Source organism: Daucus carota, chromosome 7, assembly GCF_001625215.2.
Source record: "Daucus carota subsp. sativus chromosome 7, DH1 v3.0, whole genome shotgun sequence".
Taxonomy (NCBI): Eukaryota; Viridiplantae; Streptophyta; class Magnoliopsida; order Apiales; family Apiaceae; genus Daucus; species Daucus carota.
This window is the reverse complement of record NC_030387.2, coordinates 38246209-38267845: the sequence shown is the minus strand read 5'-3', so window position 1 is coordinate 38267845 and position 21637 is coordinate 38246209. Positions and strand designations below refer to the sequence as shown.

General features: G+C 35.2%; 1 protein-coding gene across 2 annotated transcripts; it reads right to left on the bottom strand.

Moving 5' to 3' along the window:
• Nucleotides 1-1753: 1753 nt before the first annotated feature.
• On the bottom strand, nucleotides 1754-19702 carry LOC108196844 (formin-like protein 20). Of its 2 annotated transcripts, XM_017364303.2 has the most exons (17): nucleotides 19245-19702; nucleotides 17819-18522; nucleotides 17519-17740; nucleotides 15312-17440; nucleotides 14512-14629; nucleotides 12811-12882; nucleotides 11914-12012; nucleotides 11694-11735; nucleotides 11198-11278; nucleotides 11053-11103; nucleotides 10863-10944; nucleotides 8555-8649; nucleotides 7564-7635; nucleotides 7367-7483; nucleotides 4815-4883; nucleotides 4664-4730; nucleotides 1754-2640 (listed from the first exon to the last, which is right to left on the bottom strand). In XM_017364303.2, the coding sequence occupies exons 1-17, from the start codon at nucleotides 19312-19314 to the stop codon at nucleotides 2507-2509; spliced, it is 4224 nt and encodes a 1407-aa protein (XP_017219792.2). In that variant the 5' UTR covers nucleotides 19315-19702; the 3' UTR covers nucleotides 1754-2506. The 2 variants fall into 2 exon arrangements, 1 of the variants encoding a protein (XP_017219792.2); XR_001801861.2 differs by lacking the exon at nucleotides 1754-2640 and having other exon boundaries at nucleotides 4682-4730; nucleotides 4815-4901.
• Nucleotides 19703-21637: the final 1935 nt, after the last annotated feature.

Here is a 21637-nt window from a genome sequence, read left to right as displayed (position 1 = left end):
CAGATGACACCCTGGATATGCGACATTTTAACTTGCTGTTTCTGACAAGACAATACAACAAAGATATGTAAAAGAGTCGAATATGCAATCATGCAATAAACTGCCCCATTTCCAGATAGTTCCTGTCAATGAGGGCCAAGCTGAGAGAATGTAATATATGGCCACAGGCAACATATGGTAAGAGTTGGTGTAAATCCATGAGAAGGTTACAAGACTTTTTAACTCTTTTTGAAAATTGAAACACACAGCTAGACAATGTTTGTTTGGACAATATTGAAAATGCATACAAGTTTCTGATATCTTGGCAAGTTACTCTACTAGAAGCTTTCTTCCAAAATTTTCAGAATCAGCAGTATATTCCTAAAGCCTCGAGGTGTAAAGCCCGAGTTCTCGTACCATATGATATTTCCTAAAACCTCAAGGTGTTAGGAGCCTGAATTCTCGTACCATATAAAGTGTTATCGGTTCTTCCAAAATCTCAAGATATCATGAGTAGGCTTATGAGATACCGTGTTAAGTGACCATTTATACTAGAATACTTTTTCAAATCTCATTGCCCTCTTAGGAGACACTCTCTCTCACACACACGTATTCCTCTATCAAAAACTGAACTCAGAACCTTTTGATACTCGAACTCTCGACCTCTTGTTACGACAATCGGACTAGGGTACCTACAAACCAAGATGCTTTGCAACATGATGTCAACTTGGTAATTTCCACAACACAAATACCCCATATAATTCTTACAAGGCATGGCATTATAGGGAGTTACATTGGATTTTAGTCAGTGTCTGTTTCTCCAGTTATTCATTAACAAGTAAACCACATGCAGTGTTCTGCATAGTAGCCCACAACTTTATATGATAATATAGCTGGATCAATTATCCCCTAGCTTTTCCAAAAACGAGCTCCTACTTGCCACTAACTTATGAAGTGCCCAGTTAATCAAATAACATGATTAGAAGATATTATTTATGTGACAATCATACTTCGTTTTCATTGTTTTTTGATTTGTTAGTATATGGTTTAAAATGGAGAATGGAGCATGTTACTTGGCATCAGCTATCAGTTACAAGGCTCATTGAGATTTTGACTCTTCTTTTATATAATTCAAAAACAAATTTGACTTTCAAAAAATAAAATATAAGGGAAGAACAATAAAATCCACACTTCTTATAGAGTAGCTGCTTACTACATTCAGAATGTAACATGTGCAGCAAGTTCCAGTAGGGTATTTATATATTATACAGCTTCTGATATCAAAGTTCAAAATTGTTTTTCTATATTATTTTCTTTCAACAACTTGATACTTTGATAACTGATCAAGAACATTATTTTTTTTCTTTTTTCAAAATTTTAGTCCGAGTACCAAATGGAATATTGTATGTGCAGTATATTCTGCTTAATTACTAAATATTGTCAAACATTGACCAAACATTTAGCCGAACATATAGTTTTAAGTGAAGGATATGTCGCTACTTACTGTAGAACATATAATTTCCTCGGTACACGAGGTATAATTATAAACAAACAGAATATAATAAACAATAAATATTATTTTGAAAATAATGGCCAATACAACCAATTGGATATCTCATTTTGTCTGGGATAGTCAAGCATCTACATAGGGAAGCTATTAGCTTGAACAAGTAAAAAGACTAATAACAAGCATGAGAATGATTCAGACAAAACTAGAAAAGCAACCTATAATCCCCATGACACCAGATACAAAAGCAACAATAACTTCTAACAATAGCAGGGAATCTTGTATAATATATATATTGCTTGCTTTTCAATGATCTATCTGATTACACTATATAGACTGTCCTCTTGAAGTTACCTCGCTATACACTAAAACTACCCATCTAGTTCTTCTGTGCTAATCCTGAATCCTCACTACATATATACAACAATGTATCTTCTAGCTTCCTATTGAATTGGTCAAGTGAAATCTAACTTTTTATGGTACAGAGTAAATCATCAGACCAGATAATCTACAATCCGTATAGAGAGCTCTGGGGGTTTTGTACATGGTTTCTAATGGTACAGCATGGTCTTGTCATTTTCTTTTTACAATAGCATTGTCCACTTTTCACAAATCCAAGATATGATCGAGGACCCCAGGCAAGCGAAAATTGTGTTCCAGGCTCGATCCAAATCAAACCTCGCATCGGGAAACAAATAAGACTGGAAAGATTGGATTTCTTGAATAATTCATTTGAAACCCAAGCTCAGACCGCATCAAACCCTCATTGCTGTGAAAAGCTGACATGCTGTCTGAATGCCGACCAGCCTTATAAGCAAGCCACCCACAAGATTTTCCACATTTGCAAGTTCAGACAACTGGCTTTTGCAATTCATTTCTTGAATTGCCATGTTATGTACACGCCAACAAGGGAGGCTTCTGGTCACCGAGGCAATCTAGACGTACAGCATAAATCACCGAGGGGAGGGGTCATTTGAAGTATCAAAACCCCGTGTATGGAACCACGTAAACAATTACTAGCTATTTCTTAGCTTTCTCCTGTGCTTTCTCCTTTTGTTCCTTCTCTTTTTTCTTTCTTTCTAGTTCTTCCATTTTACAGTTCTCTTCGTAAGCTTTTTTGAACATTCTTACAAAATTTAAGAGTGTTGCAGTAACTGCATGGCAAATTGTTAAAAGGAAGTTAGCTCTTGACATTCTTGCATATGAAATAGAAAAACTGAATAAGAAAAAAACCAGTAAAAGCAAGGAATGACTACTTGATAGTTGTTATAACACCAAGTTCTGATGGTCCGAAGGTGTGAGATAAATGACTTACCAACATCTCAGGGAAAATGGTAACTAAATAGATAGAGAGGGAATGAACCCACAGGAAAAAGACCAAACTACTTAGAGCCTGATTCATTTTTGTGTGTGTACAAAATTCTAAATTATGCAGTTCATACATTTGTAGTGTGACACATGCGAAACAAATATATAAACAAGAAATAAAGAAAACAAAATCAATAATTCTTAAATACTTTCCACGCATAGCTTCCTAGAATACTGTAATGAATAAAAGATATAACCTAGCAGTACTTGGCTTTTCTAATACTGTACTTCTATGTTTAACCAGTTATGCAGATTGCAATATCTCAGTACTGATTGCGGATTCACACTCAAGAGGCCATACAACTAACAAATTACATGAATCACGAAACGTTTCTCTCTCATAATATGTACATGTCTTAACAGGAAAGTTAAACAAAAATCTAATGTTACACAGAACACTGGTCGGTTTGGCACGTGATGCGAGTATGGTACGGGGAGTGTTGGCTCCCCAAAAACTGGATAGGAGGGTTGACGAGATGACTCTGTTAATAGTTACATTTTATATTTTGGACATCATAGCACCATTTTGTCACCTTGGCAACACTATGAAAACAATTATTTTCTTCTCTTTTACATTTTCAAACAATTTCCGAGAGCTGTCTTTGATCTTAAGGTGGTGTTCTTATTTTCTTTCTTCTAAAACTTGAGGTTCACCAAATTTGAATAATCAGGTCACGTTTCGTACTTGATCAGTTCAAGATGATACTGTGATCAGTATAAATTTCACTCTTGTAGTGTCATTCATTTTGCTCAAAAGACCCAGTTGACCTTAAAAGTCTGATAATTACTCAAGACACTAGGCACTCTTGGAATAAATTTCCTCATTTTCAATTTTCAATTTTTATTTACTTATTTGATTATTTAAAATAATAACAAAGCCTCAAATAAATTCTAAACTTCTGCATTATTAGAATAAAATACTGGAAATTGATATTGATCCAAGTCCTTTTCGGTAGATTTGGTACTTGCTACATTATACTAGTTGTTCAATCAGATTTGTTCCGATTGCGCGAACATGAAGTGATGAAGGACAGAGTTGAGCTGACATGAAGCGGTGAATGACACACAATCTAGTATGAAGTTTATAGACTACATATCCTCATATATAAGAGGAGAACTCTAAAACCAATCTTTAATAAAGAAAAACTAATTCTAATCGATCTGTGCTTCTTACGACTAATTCATCACCATTTAAACACATGAAAAAACTCCTCCAATACTCAATAATGAATCAATACATCCCACAAAATATAAAGACTTATTTCAAGGGAAGAATAGTCTTTTAAGTTTTAGCAAAGGGGGATAAAGAGGAGACAGCAATAGTTTAGTGCATGAGATGTGTATTGTGTCTTTTATCTTGGTAGCTGGGATAACATTAAGTCTCTGGAATTACTCCATATCTATGTCTTATCTATTATCTGATCCAATATTCGGGTAAATTCAACTTTTATTATTATTATTATTGTTATTGTTATTGTTATTATTGTTGTTGTTGTTGTTGCTATAATTTAGGTTTACCCTACTAGACCAGGATTTTAAAGCTTAAAATTATTCTTTTTAGTGTAAGTTCCAGCACATCTGTAGCATTTACCCTATCCAGCCAAAATTAATTGAATAAAGCTTGTCACGAGTGGCCAGAACGATAATGATTAGTGACTATATTCCTGTATGTTGTGATTTCCTTGATTCCTGTCGCTAAGCCTTAAAATACACGAGAAATAACCCAAAGCCCCAAACTATCATAACTGACACCTTCCCTAGTATGTAGATTTAGATATACTGTAGAAACTATCAAATGACTGACATTACCTTGCTCAAACGGGCACTTGGCAGGATCCTCATTAAAATAAAGTGCCAATGCATCAGCATTCCTACCCTGTTCACCAACAAAATTTTAGAAGCTAACACCATAATGTTATCAATTTGTGCTATGAGGAACCAACACAGAACAGAACATTACCGACACGGCATACAAATTTTGTACAGCCATGACTTCTGCTTCAGCAACACCAATAAACCCCTTGAGTGTCTAGATGACAAAGAGCCGCTAGTATTAGAGTGGTTTGTATAACACAGAATTAGAAGCATGTTTTCAAGATGCAAATCATACAAATTAATAACTAGATTTACATTTAGAGAAAATGTTGTCTACTTCTGCATACTTTAGTCAACGAAAGAGTTCGAATCAGAAGAAGTCTGGAGCTCTCACTTATACAAGTAGGAGTATAAAGTCTTAAAACTAAAAAAATTGTGTCCATCACAATTTATAATTAACAATTTAAAATTTATTTTTTTAAAGTTTGATCCTGATTTTAAGTTTGTTTAGGTTTATATATGTATGTATGTATGTATGTATGTATGTATGTATGTATGTATGTATGTATGTATGTACATACCAAATAGGTCTTTATGATTGAGTATATTGAGTCTAAAAATGTAATGACTACTGAGTTGTGATAATCTACGTACAATTTATGTCCAAATTAAAATGCCAATGGGTTCAGTAGCTCAAAATTTATTTATTTTAATTAGTGAGGGAAAACTGGAGCTCAGCCTTAAGCCAAGTGAATCAAGAGTCTGAACTAGTTTATTATCTCTGATTATCATAGTACACAACACAACTATGTGTGAAGGCTTCATCTTGGCCAAAAGTACGTAGAATAATAGAATTGTAGTTCCCAAGATAATCGAGATAATGTATATTCAAACTCGATAAATTAATAAAATTTGACAGTACCAATGCTTAATTTATTGATGTTTAACTGTATATAAAGGATTTGGGATTTGAAAATTGTTGTCCCAGGTAGTGTACTTTAATCCAGTTCCATCTCTAATACTTTAAATGAATGGAAGGTGTCTTACATTAATTTAAACAATCATTCAATACAAGAGTTTGATAATTTTTATTTATTCACTAAACCGGATGTAATTGAAAAAGGAACCATGACACCTCAAAGGAACCATCTCCACAATCTGGGTTGATAGAAGTTGGCAGTGACTACAATATAGATGAAGAGAATCAAAAGAACTTCCCTTTGATAAACATCGAAGATGTGAATAAGGTGCTGGACAATTCTGGGGGCATGCTTAGAACCCAATATAAATCCATCTTGTAGCTGAATTTTGAGGCAATAAATCGAACTAAAAGTGGTTTTAAAGGTATAAACTGACAAAAAACCCACTGGATGTACTGAATGTATTATGCAGGGTAGGATTCATCTGAAAGGCATGATCTCAGAAGCAAGGATACTTAGGTCGCCCCGCATATCCCGGTGTCGGATACTTGCGCAAACCCTGATTTAAACTTTTCTGTTCACAAATCTTACTCAATAATTGTGAAGTAGCTACTTTCGCCAAAGCAAAGTATTGACAGTATTTAACAATTATAAAGTATTAATGGTAATATTAACTTTCGCAAAAATGAAATTTCTGATGTAAATCTTTGTATTTAAATAAAAAACTTGTGATGTGACAAAAAAAAAAAAAAAAAACTTGTGCAAATATGAATTTTGCACAGGGTGTGTAGTTTTGTTAATTGGTTTTTATAACATCAAATAAATAATTTGTTTTATATATGCATGCCGTATCCCACCATGCCCGGATCCCCATTTTTTCATGTATGTCGAATCTATGTATCACCATACTACACACCCCTATTTTTACTTCCTAGGTCACGTAATTATTTGCAGGATAACCATCTTAAATTAAGTGGATAATTTTCTTTTCTTCTTGCATTAAGCGAATTATCGATGGAGGAAATATTACATTTGGTACAATAACTAGCAAACTTGTCTCACCAAACTCTTCTAAATATTTTTTGTTGAGGAAAGAAGTTTCAGTCAGCCATTTTATACTTGGGTGTAAATGTAACTAGTTTAAAACGGATTTCAAATTTTTTATAATTCTTTTGGTTTAACCTCCCTGTTGTTTTCTGGTTATTTTATTTGTACCTTTAGCATCTTTTAGCGGCCAGAAACTTTAAACATGGTTATCATCAGATAAAGGGTGGAACTGTCTAAAATCGGCAAAATTATAGGTCAAGTAATTTCTTTCAACGAGTTTTTAATGTTTTTATATTAGATAGCTATGTAACTAATGGCTACCGCAAGGGACCCGGGTAACCAAATTTCCATGTTTTTAGTAAATAAAAAACCTTGGAATTTAGGTTTCTCTTGTCTAATTCAAAATTTAATGAACCAAGCACAATAACCCTCTTTTCATCCAAGGAACTCCTAGCTAAATCGAAACAAAAAAGGCCCATGGTTGATACAGGTAAATTATAAATACTAAACAATATTAGGTAACATCTCATAATCTTTTAACTTGTTCTTTCTTCTGAATGAAATGTTGAGTTGTGTTGACCTTTTTTTGGGAAGGGATGCAAATAGTTTTATGTTTTTCATTCAGATTTGGAAGATAGCAGCATTCAAGAAATTGGAATGGTGTCCTCCTTGGTGATATAGATAACAAAGAAATACTAGAATGAAAAACTTACAACATATGTCCAGATACCTTATGGAAAATTTGTGATACAGCGCCGTCATTTCCACATGCACCCAGTTCCTGCCTTATTTGATCTAGTCCCTTGTTAATTGATTTCATTTCTTCTGCTAGGAACTTGAGTTGAATCTGCAAGAAAGACTACTTAGAAGACATGTCTATTCACAATGCTTACTGTTAGTAGTAAGGTAAGTAGATTATATTTAAACCTTTGATGCAGCTTCCAGAGTACCAAGATCCTCATGGAAGTCCAGTAAATGTGGCAACTTATCCGAGAAAACCTGAAGGTCATGCGTATAAATATCACTAAATTTAAATCGCAGTAGAATATATAGAGAAGTACCAGCAGACAAAGGTATCAACTAACTGGCAGATCCTTAATGTTAAATAAAATAATAGCCCATGGGCCTGTAAGTCTAAAAAGTCATACTATTAATATTACAGGATAGGGCAACTTAGCCTTAATCCTCTTTTTCTCAATATATTTACTATTAATCTATGCCAGTTTCAACAAACGCAAGAATCACTCAAAAACAATAAACCATAGAGAAGATGATAACCTACCGTGATGATGCGAATATATATACATAAAATCTGAAAGTGATTAATCTTTATTAATATAGATGGGCGACATTGAAAAAATTAGGACTCCAGATTATGTATATTTTATATCCTAACAGAATCTACCAAGAATGCCAAAGAAAGAGCTCAATTACATCTCAAATCAGTCAGCATTATCTCAACTAGAAAAAATAGTCAGTGCCACAGAAAATTTCTTAAGAACAATTAGAAGAATTGCTGGCCTACATTTACTCCAAGCTTAACTGCAACATGAAGACAATTTCAACCATATCTAAAAGGTTAAAAAGAAATGGTTTGGTGATGGAATCCTAGAGATATCATCATATATGCAGACACACAAAATTAAGGTCACCCAATTGCAAAAGGATGAATATATACTGAGGTATGATGGCAAGGTACTTGTAATGCAACAGCAAATTGGTATCTCAAGTAATCAGAATGTTAGATATTTTAACATTGATGTTTCCAGAATCTATAGCAGGGAAGTATGTCCACCTTTCTGTCTATATCCCTTAAGAATATATAGAGCAAGATATTTAAGTGAACTGCAGAGCAGATAAGATTTTCACCACAAAAGTAATGCTGGTTGAATTACGAGAAGACGAAGATGACTCATACCTTGCAAAGATAATGCATTAACGTCATCTTGTTGTTAGTTGCACGAGTGTCGCTGAGTTTTAGAAGACTTTCCAACTTGAAGCCAACTGCAGAACCTTTGTGATTCGAGACATAATGAATACATTAGTCCTAGTAATAAGACAATTGCCTTCTTACATATACCAACTTGTGAAGATAAAAATATACATCTTCTTAAAAAATTATGCATAATAATTTAGATGAATGAAGCTCTTATGTGAATATTCTACTAGTTGTGTTGCACACGTTTAAAGTGATTATTGTTGTTCCTTGTTGATTGTCTGTGTCTATTCACCAGAGGCAAGACACCCTTGTTATTCTTTTACCTTATTATATTGTTCTTTCATTCAGATATTTTAGTCATGTGATTATCCTGCACCAACATTTTTCCACTATATCAGAGCTAAGCAACTCGAGCAAAGTTTTGAATATGCATTACCAAATTATTTGTAATACAAAATCTAAAAAATTGGAAAGCGCACGTGCACTTCTCATCTTCTTCTATTATCATCCACACTAGAATAACACTTTGGGACCGTTTGTTTCATGGTTAATGAACCCGGTTAATGGGAATCGGAACCTCATACACATACATTGTGTTTGGATTAGCAAAATTTTTGTGTGGAATGGGAACCTCATTCCCCCTTGGGAGGTAAATCATTCCCTTCACACCCCTTGGGTTACCCTTTCCCATATACCCACATTCCCATACCTCTCATTCCCATTCCCGATTCTCATTCCCACCAACCATCCAAACACCCCCTTTATGTTTAAAATTAACGATATATAAACGTTAAGAATAGTTTTCTAGGCAGGTAAAGGTATTAGAAAAAGTCGCCCATCAAAAATTCCAGTTTACTAAGACTAATGCGAAGTGCTGTAATGTCTATGGGAATAAATATGAATCTTAAGATGTTTTAATGCCCAGTTAATTGCAAAACTCATCCTTTTAGTTCGGACAAATTGCACTTTGTTACCTAAACTTTGGACAATTGCAAAATGCATCCCTTAACATGTTTAGGCGCCACATTTTGAACCCTTTTGGCCCATTTCTGTCTATTTTGACCCATCACCGTGTAAATTAAAAGGGTAAAATAGACTTAATAATTTACTAAAATGTAATGTTATAGGTTCTTAAGTCTATTTTAACCTTTTAATTTAACATAGTGATAGGTCAAAATAGACGAAAACGGGCCAAAAGGCTTCAACATGTAGAGCTAAAATATGTTAAGGGATGCATTGTGCAATTACCTAAACTTTAGGTCATAAAGTGCAGTAGATCCAAACCAAAGGGATACGTTTTTCAATTAACTCTTTAATGCCTAACATGTTGTAGAATTAACATGACAACCCATTTAATTTTCTTCGACAACTCTCAATTAAAAGTATATTATCGCCTCCTGTATGTTGGGATTTCTGAAGAACTTAATGCTTTAGGAATTAAATTATTCTGGAGAGATGATTTATTTAGTTGCAAATAGAACTTGTTTTCCTGAAAAAAGATAACAAATTGAATTTTTCAAATATGTTATGACAAAACGATTCAATTCAAGTGGTTTATTTAAGTAAAGGGTAAAAAACAGAGTTAGCTGGAGCATGTACCTTTGTCATCTCTCACCCTATAGTTTGTACTTTTTAATTTGTTAGCCTTTAGTTTAAATAATAAGCTTAAATTATATATAAAGACACACACACACAGACACGCCATATGTCACATTTAATAGTAACTGAGTAAGTTTGTTGGTTATTAAACTATTATTCCTTTGGGTTACACAATCCGAACCGATGCCTGCCATATAACTTATCAGGTTGTCACGGTCTAGTATACTTTCTGGAATTTTTTATCACAAATCTGCAGCATGTTTGAAGCAAGATCATTTTTTACCTTCTACAAATGGAACCACTGAGATCTGCATGAGTCAACACAGATTATAAAAAGATATTCTCCAAATTAACGGTGAGCCGATATTTAAGACTTGCAACATCCGAATCCTATTTTACCCTGATATTTTACTGCATTTCTTAGTATGTGATGTAGCAGGTGATATATTCTCAGTAAATTTCAAAGAAGACATAGTATTTCTAATGTCGTCGCAAAAAAATTAATTTTTTGACAAGTCTTTCATCCGATATTAACCGATGGGGAATGTTTGGCATAAACATGTAAGCTAGACGAGTAATGGTAGGAGATAACTAAAACAAGTAACAAGCGATTAAAAATAAAATATATCAGGTTGTGGCAGTCTGAAAACTGAGACCTAGAGAAAAAGTGTGCATCTTAATTGCTTACCCCTAGCTGTTCCTTGGTTTAAGGTATTTCCCAAAAATAATATTTTACTCATGATTTCCTTCAGCTTTTGTGAATTCCGAACCTAAAATAATGAAAAAAACTATATCAGCTGCATACATAGATCAACGTGATTGCTGCTTCAGTGGTTAATTGAGTATGCATTAGATGCTCGTTAATCTTTAAAACTAACCTCATCACATGCAATAATTACAGCATTTAGACTCTTCTTAAAATCTGCAATCTGAAATAAAATTTAAACATGTAGCAGACTTACAGAATTTAGTGACAGAGAAGAACAAAATATATATACAAAGTTTATATCAAAATAACCAAACCTGGGAATTAAACTGAATTTTGAAAAGAAAAACCTTCAACTTAGACTCCACCCTTGGAACTTTCATCAACTCTAATAAAAACTGGAAAATGAAAGATTGTCAGTTCTAAAACCAGCATAAGAAATAAGATATTAAAATCAAAATTTATGCAGCTTACTGTTTTTAAATTTTAATCTTTTAATAGCATTAGTCTCTATATGTATATATAAGCATGATTAAACTATGTTTTTTCAATTTCGTGCATGTATGAACTATGTGATAGCAAAGGAAAAGAAAATCTTTAATTGCCAATAAAAATGTGTCTCCAACTAGGTGAAACAGAGACCACTATTGATGAAAGTCCGTGACAAAATCATGTTATACAAGTGACCAGTCATATATTTAATGTAAAATATGATTAAAGCTGCATGTAAAAAAAATTTGAGTTCGTATGTCCTGTCTATCATTAAAGAAACACAGCACAGTAAGCAAAAGTAGAAGAATAGTTAATACGGACCTGTTCACACTTTCCCAGTTTTTCTTTGTCGCCTTTGTAACCCTGAGGTGTCATGATACAAAGGAAAAAAAAAATAAGAAACATGAATTGTAGAACATTCTGTAGCCTTCATCTAGAAAGCAAAAAAAAATCTTATGTGAGCAAAAACATCTTATACACTGGCAGAACTGGTTAACAAAAAGACGAGAAAAATGAGTGGTATATTAAGTGAAGGGTTCACCTTTAGGAGTTCTATCTCTTCTTTTGCAGGACAGAATTTTATAAGATTTTCGACTTGATCACAGTCTAAAATCGACTCATCCATTGCTAAAGCTGCAGCCTAAGGAATTCAGACATAATTTCTACTAATCAATATACTGATAGAGAAACAAACAATACTTATAATTTTCAGCTATACATGCATCTAAACTACTGTATTCGTCGCATTGAAGTATATGATGTATATATATTGGCACCTTAAAAAAAATTGAGTAAGAAATTCTAGCAAGCAGATACACAAAAAGAAATTCAATACACTTATCCAAAATGATAGAAATTCAAGAGCACCAGTCTACCTCCAAATTCATTATAAACACCATGGAATTTAGTGAAAAACTATATAACTAAGTTTTTAGGTTATTGACAATTTTTCTGGAAGGTAGAGGTAGAATTACGTATGAGCCTAAAGTTACATCTTAAGAAAAAGGACAAGCAATGCACGCAAAGTATTCTTATGATCATGGAACAAGGTTTTCCGAAAACAGATGATAAGAACATTAGGGGAAAAAATACGTGATAGACATGTAGTAGAAGACCAGTAAGCATCTAGGGGTAACATGAGAAAATTTTAGTAGATAGAAACAAGAAAGCAGAGGTATGTTTTCTGTTCAGCTATGAAGTCCTTCCAATTAATTTGTTCAACATAAAGATAACAAAAAATTTCACTTGTATGACCTGCAAAGAAAGAAATTCATCTAACTTCTAGAGTGATGATCCCTCTATGAAAGCAATTGTTTTGGTACCAGGAAAACACATTCACCTAAAGTCACCTTCAAATTAATTGACAGATCATAGTATTGGCCTATTGGGCAACGAATAACTTCATAAACATGAGACAGTAGACACTGTAGTAACTTACCGTCATCTCAGGAAGAGGCATTTTAATCTTTGTCAGCATAATCTCAGTGTTATAAGCCCTCTTATGATCAACCTACAGTGTATCATCAGAACATAAATCAGCGCAGCATAAAACTTTAGTATAATTACAGTCACTTTAAAAAAGGTTCATAGAGATATTTAGATGAACCTCGAAGGAACTAAACAAAAAATATAAACATAATACTATCTCATGTAAAGATAGTACAAGTACATAACAAAATCATGAAAAAGTACCAGATTTTTAGTTTTATATCATATTAACTGTGCAAGTGTTTACTTAACTGGCAAGACTTATTATGTTGTCATAACAGTAAATGCTGGAAAATATCTACAATAAAATCTGCACATAAATTGTGCATCCCTCACTAAACATTAGGGTAAAAGGACAAGCTTACAAGCAAGTAACAGAAACATGAATAAATTATCAGTGTTTTGCTATTAAAGAAAGAACATGTATTTTATAGGAATGAAAGATATTAGTTTGAAGGTGCGGAAACTGAACTGCTATATTGAACTTGATCATTAAAATAAAAATATTAAGGAATACAAATTAAATACATGACAATATCCCCTTTGACCATATACTATGAACTAACAATCATAACAATAATCTAAGTAATTTACATACCATGCAACCAAAATTATAAAATAAGTAATTACCTACCTTTCACTCATATTCCCCAACAACTAACTGTATATGTGAAATAAACATATATAACAAGACACTTTTCATAGTTCAGGGTGGGCCAATGCACACACTCGTGTGTATGTGCGGCTCAGGGTGGGCCAATGCACACACTCGTGTGTGCGCGGCTCCGCCCCTGGACTTGCACACACCAGCTGCCTGAAACAATATTAGTATGACCAGTTTTAAAGAAAGAAATAAGAGAAGTCCAGAAGATAATGTAGCTTTCTCATCCAGCACCAGGATTGTTCTTGCTAACACAAGCTCTTGTATCATGGAAACTATGAGCATGTTTGTCTGGGCTTTAAGCACAGACTTTAAGTCATTTACAGCTTTAAACTGAAAAATGTCTGTTTGTGTAATAAGTCAGAAGTCGGCTTAAAGTCAGGAATAAGCCACAAACTGACTTGAAGCCAGAATTTAATTTGAGGTACTTTTTTCAGTGACTTCATTTTTTTAAAACATTTTTTTGACAAAAATTATCCAGAAGTCATAAGTTATCCATAAATCCTTTTTATTTTTATTATTATATTTTTAATAACAAAAATAAGTCACTTTAAGTCATCAGTTAGCTTATCAAATAAGTCACGTTAAGCCATAAGTTATAAGCTCAGCCAAACGAGCTCTATATCTTAGCTTTAAGTTTTCTTGGTCTAGGTAGAGTCTAAAATGGTTTTTTGTATAATTTTTATCATTTGAATGAAACCATTTTAAATCTAGAAACAATATTTAGAAGATATTTTCCAATATCTCCTTTCCAATCGAACTTTTTAGACACTCTTAGTTGGGAGAGTCATGATACTTGAAATGTAGATGCAAGGTTATACTGAAATTAAAAGGCAACAACACAAAATAAGCATTATCCAGCATGCATTTAATCAGGGGATAAGCACTCATATGAAAACATAACAGTTGATTCTCTAATTCAGAAACAATATGTCTGACATGATCACAACAGTGAAATTTCAATATGTAGGCTAAATATGCAACCATTACCAGTGTAATTACTTCTGATTTGGGAGCAGCAGCCTTGGCTTCGGATTTCTTGGTTTCCTTTGGCTTTGTAGCGGCAGAGAAAAGGGTCTCGATTTCAGACATATCAAATTCCCGTGCACTACATTTAGAGAGTAAAACATATCAATGAAATGTAGTAAACTAAGGTGATTACGTGAAATAGGACAAGGTGAAAATTTAGATCCCAAAATACCAATACTATGCTATGTTACTTGGACTCGGCTAGAAGTGTCCGACATGGATACGTGTCCATGTGTCGGACTCGGTAATATTTTGTAAAATGTCCATGTTTTTGGCCTAAAATAAGTGTCCGAGTCCAAGTGTCCATGTCCAAGTGTCGAGTGTCCGACACGGGTACTTCGAGGCAAAATGAAGGGTCCGAGTAACATAGATACTATGCAGTTTGGCCCATTTAACCCAACATTTGTGCATTTGGTTGAGACCCGTCCTATTTTATTAGGTGGAACATTTCACACATCTTTTAAATGTGAGACCTACTAAAAAAAGCATTACACTTGTGGGCTGTGCGATGGTTGTGGTATTTTGAGCCACAATTTTTACTAGTGCTTTTCCGGCTTATTAAGTGATTGTGGTAATTTGTGCAATGTATCTTACAAGTACAAGTCACACACACAAATATGTTGTTATAACTAGTTTCCTTGGCACATACAAAAGCAAGGTATTTAGTAAAGATTAAAACAGAAGTACAAAAAGTAAAACAAACACTTCTCTCGAGTGATTTCCATGCATGATGTAGTAAAGACCATAGAAATTGCAATTACTTTTGAGGGTCTCCGCGTCTTTGTAGTTCATCCCATACGCTTCCTTGCAATGCCCTGGTTACCTTGCTCCAATGAAGTGGCTTTAGGTTACTCTTCTTAGGTCCTAAAGCTCTTCTTCCAACCTGCAAGCCTCTAGTAAGAAAACCAATAGGGCCACCACTAGAATGACCAGATCCCGGAGGTGGAGGAGGGCCACCGCCAGGGCCAGGAGGTGGAGGAGGACCAGGGCCAGCACCAGGGGGTGGAGGAGGTCCAGGGCCAGGAGGTGGGGGAGGTCCAAGGCCAGGAGGTGGAGGGGGTCCAGGCACGTTTCCTCCCATAGGAGGGGGTGGAGGAGGGGGTCCAGGCATATTTCCTCCCATAGGAGGGGGTGGAGGAGGGGGTCCAGGCATATTTCCTCCCATAAGAGGGGGTGGAGGAGGAGGTCCAGGCATATTTCCTCCCATAAGAGGGGGTGGAGGAGGAGGTCCAGGAACATTTCCTCCCATAGGAGGGGGTGGAGGAGGAGGTCCAGGCATGTTTCCTCCCATAGGAGGGGGTGGTGGAGGAGGCCCAGGCACATTTCCTCCCATAGGAGGGGGTGGTGGAGGAGGAGGTCCGGGTTCATCAGCTCCAGGGGGAAGAGGTGGTGGTGGTGGTGGTGGTGGAGGTCCAGGCCCATTAGCTATGGGCGGTGGTAGTGGAGGTGGAGGTCCAGGCCCATTAGCTATAGGCGGTGGTGGTGGAAGTGGAGGTCCAGGCTCATCAGCTCCAGGAGGAAGTGGTGGAGGTGGAGGTGGTGGTGGTGGTGGTGGGAGTGCAAGCTCAGACTCACTAGCTCCAGGAGGAAGTGGTGGATGTGGTGGTGGTGGTGGTGGGAGTGCAGGCTCAGACTCACTAGCTCCAGGAGGAAGAGGCGGAGGTGGGGGTGGTGGCGCTATGCGGACTGATGGAGCAGGAGATGGAGGCACAGGAACCGACAGAGTGGGAGTATGAGCTGAAGAATCAGGAAGCGGGGAAGGATCATTAACTGGTGGAGGTGGCAGAATCTGGGGTTTTGGATCGATTTTAGGTGGAGGGCCTGGGGGAACTGTTGGTTCAGAAAATTTTTGATGAGAAGTTTGGATCAAAGGAGGTGAAGGAGTTGGAGGACTAATGATGTCCAAAAGAGGTGGAGGTGAAATCTGCCTTTTTAACCTCATTGAGCGATTCAATTTGTTCTCCTGTTCATTTTTTGTCTCCGAGCCAGAGACAGCGTGTGCAGTGGTGTGTGTCTCTGGAGGACTTGAGGGAGGTGACTGAGTTGGAGGAGTAATCATTTCCAATAGAGGCGGAGGTGAATTCTGCCTTTTTAACCTCACTGTGCGGTTCAATTTGTTCGCTCGTACCTTTTTTGTCTCCGAGCCAGAGACAACGTGTGCAGTGGTATGTGCTTCTAGAGGACTTGAGGGAGGTGACTGAGTTGGAGGAGTAATCATTTCCAAAAGAGGTGGAGGTGAATTCTGCCTTTTTAACCTCACTGTGCGGTTCAATTTGTTCTCCTGTACATTTTTTGTCTCCGAGCCAGAGACAACGTGTGCAGTGGTGTGTGCCTCTGGAGGACTTGAGGGAGGTGACTGAGTTGGAGGAGTAATCATGTCCAAAAGAGGTGGAGGTGAATTCTGCCTTTTTAACCTCAATGAGCGGTTCAATTTGTTCTCCTGTAAATTTTTTGTCTCCGAGCCAGAGACATCGTGTGCAGTGGTGTGTGCCTCTGGAGGACTTGAGGAAGGTGACTGAGTTGGAGGAGTAATCATGTCCAAAAGAGGTGGAGGTGAATTCTGCCTTTCTAACCTCAATGAGCGGTTCAATTTGTTCTCCTGTTCATCTTTTGTCTCTGAGTTGGAGACAACGTGTGTAGTGGTGTGTTCCTCACCATCGATGTTATTCAAAGTAATTGGTTTCAGTTCATGGAAAGATTCAGAATCCACTTCATTGTCTTGCTCCTTTCCTAGATGTGCATCAACTAAATTACTGAATATCTCTTCGGCTTCAAAGAACTCGTCAGGTGAAGATTTTTGTGTCTCAGTCCCATCGTCACTTGGTGCATCATCACTTGGTGCTGCTGTGTGTATAATAGATGGAAGAGCATCAGGATCCGCAAAGAGTACCTGATACAGATATGAGTATGCTTTCAACTCCTACAGCTCAAAAAAAGAACATGTCACATCAGTACAACAAGATTTTACCTCTGCAACAAAGTCTTCTGGAAACCGGACCTTTACATCCCACAGAACGTCAACTTGATCACGGTTCAACATCAATACATTTAGCCGAATGAATGCAGTGTGAAACATGACTCTGAACATCATTTCCTCCCTTATTAAATCTTCTCCTAAATGAACACACTCAAGAATAACATCTCCTTGAACCCGAACATGTAAATCTAGCTTCACTAAGTGGCACTCTTCCTGCATTTAGGAAAGCAATAACAACTAAAAGATTAAGCCGTTTACTCTTTAAGTGTCGTGATGAATATATTTCTTTACCTTACTGTACAAGCGAGCATGTTTTCTGGTCTTAAAAGTTGAAAATAAAAGCTTAGAACTCTTATTGCCACTTGTGGAAGAAGGGACCCGCCCGTATACACGAACAACTGGTCTGCAACCTGCTCCCCCATCAAACACCGGAAGGACTCTAAATATAATGCAATCTAGAGCAAAAGGTGTATCCTCAGGCGGCCAATGTGAACCAACACTTTTTCGAGATATGTACTCAAGATATCTAAGCTGAGATGACTGTGGATTTAAAGGAGACAAAAGATAAAGAAGTTCCTTGGAAGCTTGCTTGTATAACATCTCGAGAGTCTTCTTTTCATCACTGTATTGTTTACGATATATAAGTAACCCCGCAATCATAAAAGCAAGTATAGGCCAACTTCCCTTTTCACAGTGCATCAATACCACATTTTGGCCCCCTAGATTCAACCAGCCATCACTGGAATGCAAAAAGTGTTGGAACATCTCCAAAGGTAACAACGGACTACCCTCAAATTCTCGAGGATATTCCATGACTGTCATATTTTGTTGCGACAAAAAATCAGAAACAAGGCTTCTCTGCTCCACTTCTTTAAAATTAAAAACCATATATGCTGCATCTTGATAGTAGTCACGGAGTTGTGATACAACAACACCTAGGTATTTTTTATACTCTTCTTCTCCCATAGAATTATTTGTAAAACAGCAATCAAACACTGCAATCACATAAACAAAACACAACCCCATACACATATTCAAATCAATACAAGAGAGCAAACCAAAATTTAAACTACCAAGTACGTACAGTCAAAAAACCGCAATCAAACACATCAAATTCATAAACAAAAAGATGCACAAGTTCATATAAATACAGTATGCGAGCCTAAAACTAAACCAACAAGTACAATTAACCTCCAAAAATGTGCATATACTCTTGGAATTGGAATATTCTATTCATTTATGGAGGTCATAAATACATGCCCTTACTATGTTGGACCAGAAACAATCATTATTCATTTAATCAGATATATAGGCACTCATAGCATTACTCAAAAAACAGCAATAAAAGTATAATCACCAGAGTATTATATTCATTTATCGAGGTTATAAATACACTATCTCTGTTATGCTGGGACCGTCATTTATCGAGGTTATAAATACATTGTCTCTGTTATGCTGGGACCGTCATTTATCCAGGTTATAAAATACACTATCTCTATTATGTTGGAACCGGAAACAGTTACTCATTTACAAATATTCATTATTCGAGATGCGAAAAACATATACTACTCGTCTTAGTGGATAAAATTGCTCGAAAAACAGCAGCAGAACACGAAAAACAGTTAACACAAAGGCAAACAGTGAGAAAAACACAAGCAATTAAACACGAGAAACAAAATGCAAGTAGAGCAGTGAAGTTGAGAGAGAGCATCGATACCGTAGATCTTCTCGGAGATTTCGAGAAGCCTATCGGGCGGCTTCCTATAAAAGAATCGCCTGAACAGCATCTAAATTCGTAGGACCTTTGTTTATAATTATAAAAACCAAAATATAGTATATAATTACAAACACGTTGAAATCGAAATTGAAAAACATAGAAATTGTATTAAGTTACACGTGGAATGTGATTCGAGTGAGATCAGAGATGAGGAGATTGATCAATTAGGGTTTTTTGTGTTGTGATAGGATAAATAAATGAATAATGTATAATGTAGAGATGAGTGTGTCAAAGCCGGAGAGAGGAGAGATTGTCGACGGCGATGAAACGACGGCGTCAGGCGGCGGTTGAAAGTCCGGCGAGTGTTTGTAAGATACAGGTGGAAGAAACATGGAGGATACGACGTAGCTGGACGAGAGGGAAAGTGCAGTGCAGAAGCTTGGTGTACACACAAGCTAATTAAGTGTTACAAAATATATTTACCTTTTTTTTGTTTAATGATTTATATGATTTTTTTGGGGACATGTTTTATGATCTTGATATCAATATAGAAATTAATAATTAATAATAATGAAGTGCTTGTAGATTATGGTAAATTTAGTTTATGTTCAATATATTTTTATTAAAATTTTTGAATTTTAATTGCATAATACATATTTTCGAATTAAAAAATGTGATAAAATTAGAAAAAATTTCCGGAGTTCCGAAAAACCCAACTCTATATATATATTGTAATATTTATATTTAAAAAAAATTCAAGACTCTTGAATTTTGATTACCGGTTGATTAAATTAAATAATATTTGGTTCCAGTCATAGTTTTGATATTAACATATATTATTATATCTTTGTAGAAATTTTTATAAACCAAATAACAAGAAATTATAAATGCAATAAATACTCCCTCCGTCCCCCTCAATTGTTTACATTGGAGGGGGACACGGAGACCAAGACAATATACGGAAAATGAGTAAAGTTAGATGAAAAGTGGATAAAGTGGTGGGACCTACCAATATTTAATAATAGATTTGAGATAGTGGAGGGGAGTAGTGGGTGTAATAGTAGTTTTTATTGTTAAATATGAGATAGTAGGGTAAGATAGTGGGTGTAATGATGGGAAAAACTTACTATTTATAGTAACGTAAAGAAATGAGAGGGACATTCCAAAATAGTACTCCTACTGTAAAGAAATGAGAGGGACAGAGGGAGTACTAAATTAACAAAATTATAATATTCTAAACTTAATAACAACATATTATATCAAAACAATCAATATAAGGATATTATGCACACAAGAAGGGAATCAATGCCTCGGTTCACTTTGGGGTCATTTGGTTCCAAAAGATTACGAGGCCGTTTGGCTGAGTTTAAAAGAAGTGACTTATTGCTTAAAATAAAGAAGTGGATTAGAAATGAGAAGTTGGTTTGGATTTATAAGTTATTATAAGTGTTTGGATACCGTGACTTATAAGTTATTTAAGTGTTTGGATGACTTAACTTATAAGTTGGTATAGTTTCATAATTTTATAATATAATAATTTGTTTCTTTTAAAAAATAAATTATAACACTATAAGATTTATTATTATTTATATTTAGACATGAAATATTTTATAGATACAAAATTTTAAATTCTGCATTAAAAGAAAAAAATTAATAAATATAGAAAAGTTCTTACAAGATAACTAAAGACCAACAATTGTAGTTAAGGTAACTACGCCAACACTGTACTACCTTGTCTCTTATCAAACCGAACAGAGAGCCGCAACAAGAAGAGAAGCTGAGAAGTTGAGCTAAAAAAAAAGCCAGTTTTGATAGCTTTTTTTACCGGCTTCTTTTACTTTAATTCTCTGCTTTTTAAAATTTGTCAAACAATCATGAAATAAGTGAAGTTGGATTTTACCAATTTTAAGTCGAGAAGTGCTCGAGCCAAACAACCACTATATTTTTTCTTGTAAAAAAAATCTTAATATTTTTAATATTGCACGTGCTCGTTTTTTTGCTACACTTTTTTTTTCAAACTGTCTAGAAAATAGTAAATGAATATAATCTTTCTTTTCATCGACAAAAAAAAGAAAAAATCTATATGTATCTTAAATATCTGAATATTATAATTTCAAAATGCTGCGCGTCTGGTTTAACGACTACTGGATATATATATTTTAAAAGTCTGCTGCATGTCACAGGAATTTAATACATGGGTAGCAGTCCATAGCATACCCCCTTATATGGAGTTACGTAGCACACCATTATAAATATATACATGTTCTATTATATTTTTTATAAAATATAATTGCAAAGTTTGATTATTAAACTGAAAACGAAGTTATACAATTTTTTTATTCCAAAGATCATCTAAAATTATGCAATATCTCAACATGATTCTATAACAGAAT

Bases quoted from the DNA above. Each gene is read 5' to 3' on its own strand.
- LOC108196844 (XM_017364303.2), bottom strand. From the start codon at position 19,314: ATGCTGTTCAGGCGATTCTTTTATAGGAAGCCGCCCGATAGGCTTCTC. The intron at 11,736-11,913 runs GTGAACCCTTCA...ATGACACCTCAG, and splicing joins AAGAGATAGAACTCCTAAAG to GGTTACAAAGGCGACAAAGA. The intron at 11,104-11,197 runs GTTTGGTTATTT...ATTTTATTTCAG, and splicing joins AAATTCAGTTTAATTCCCAG to ATTGCAGATTTTAAGAAGAG.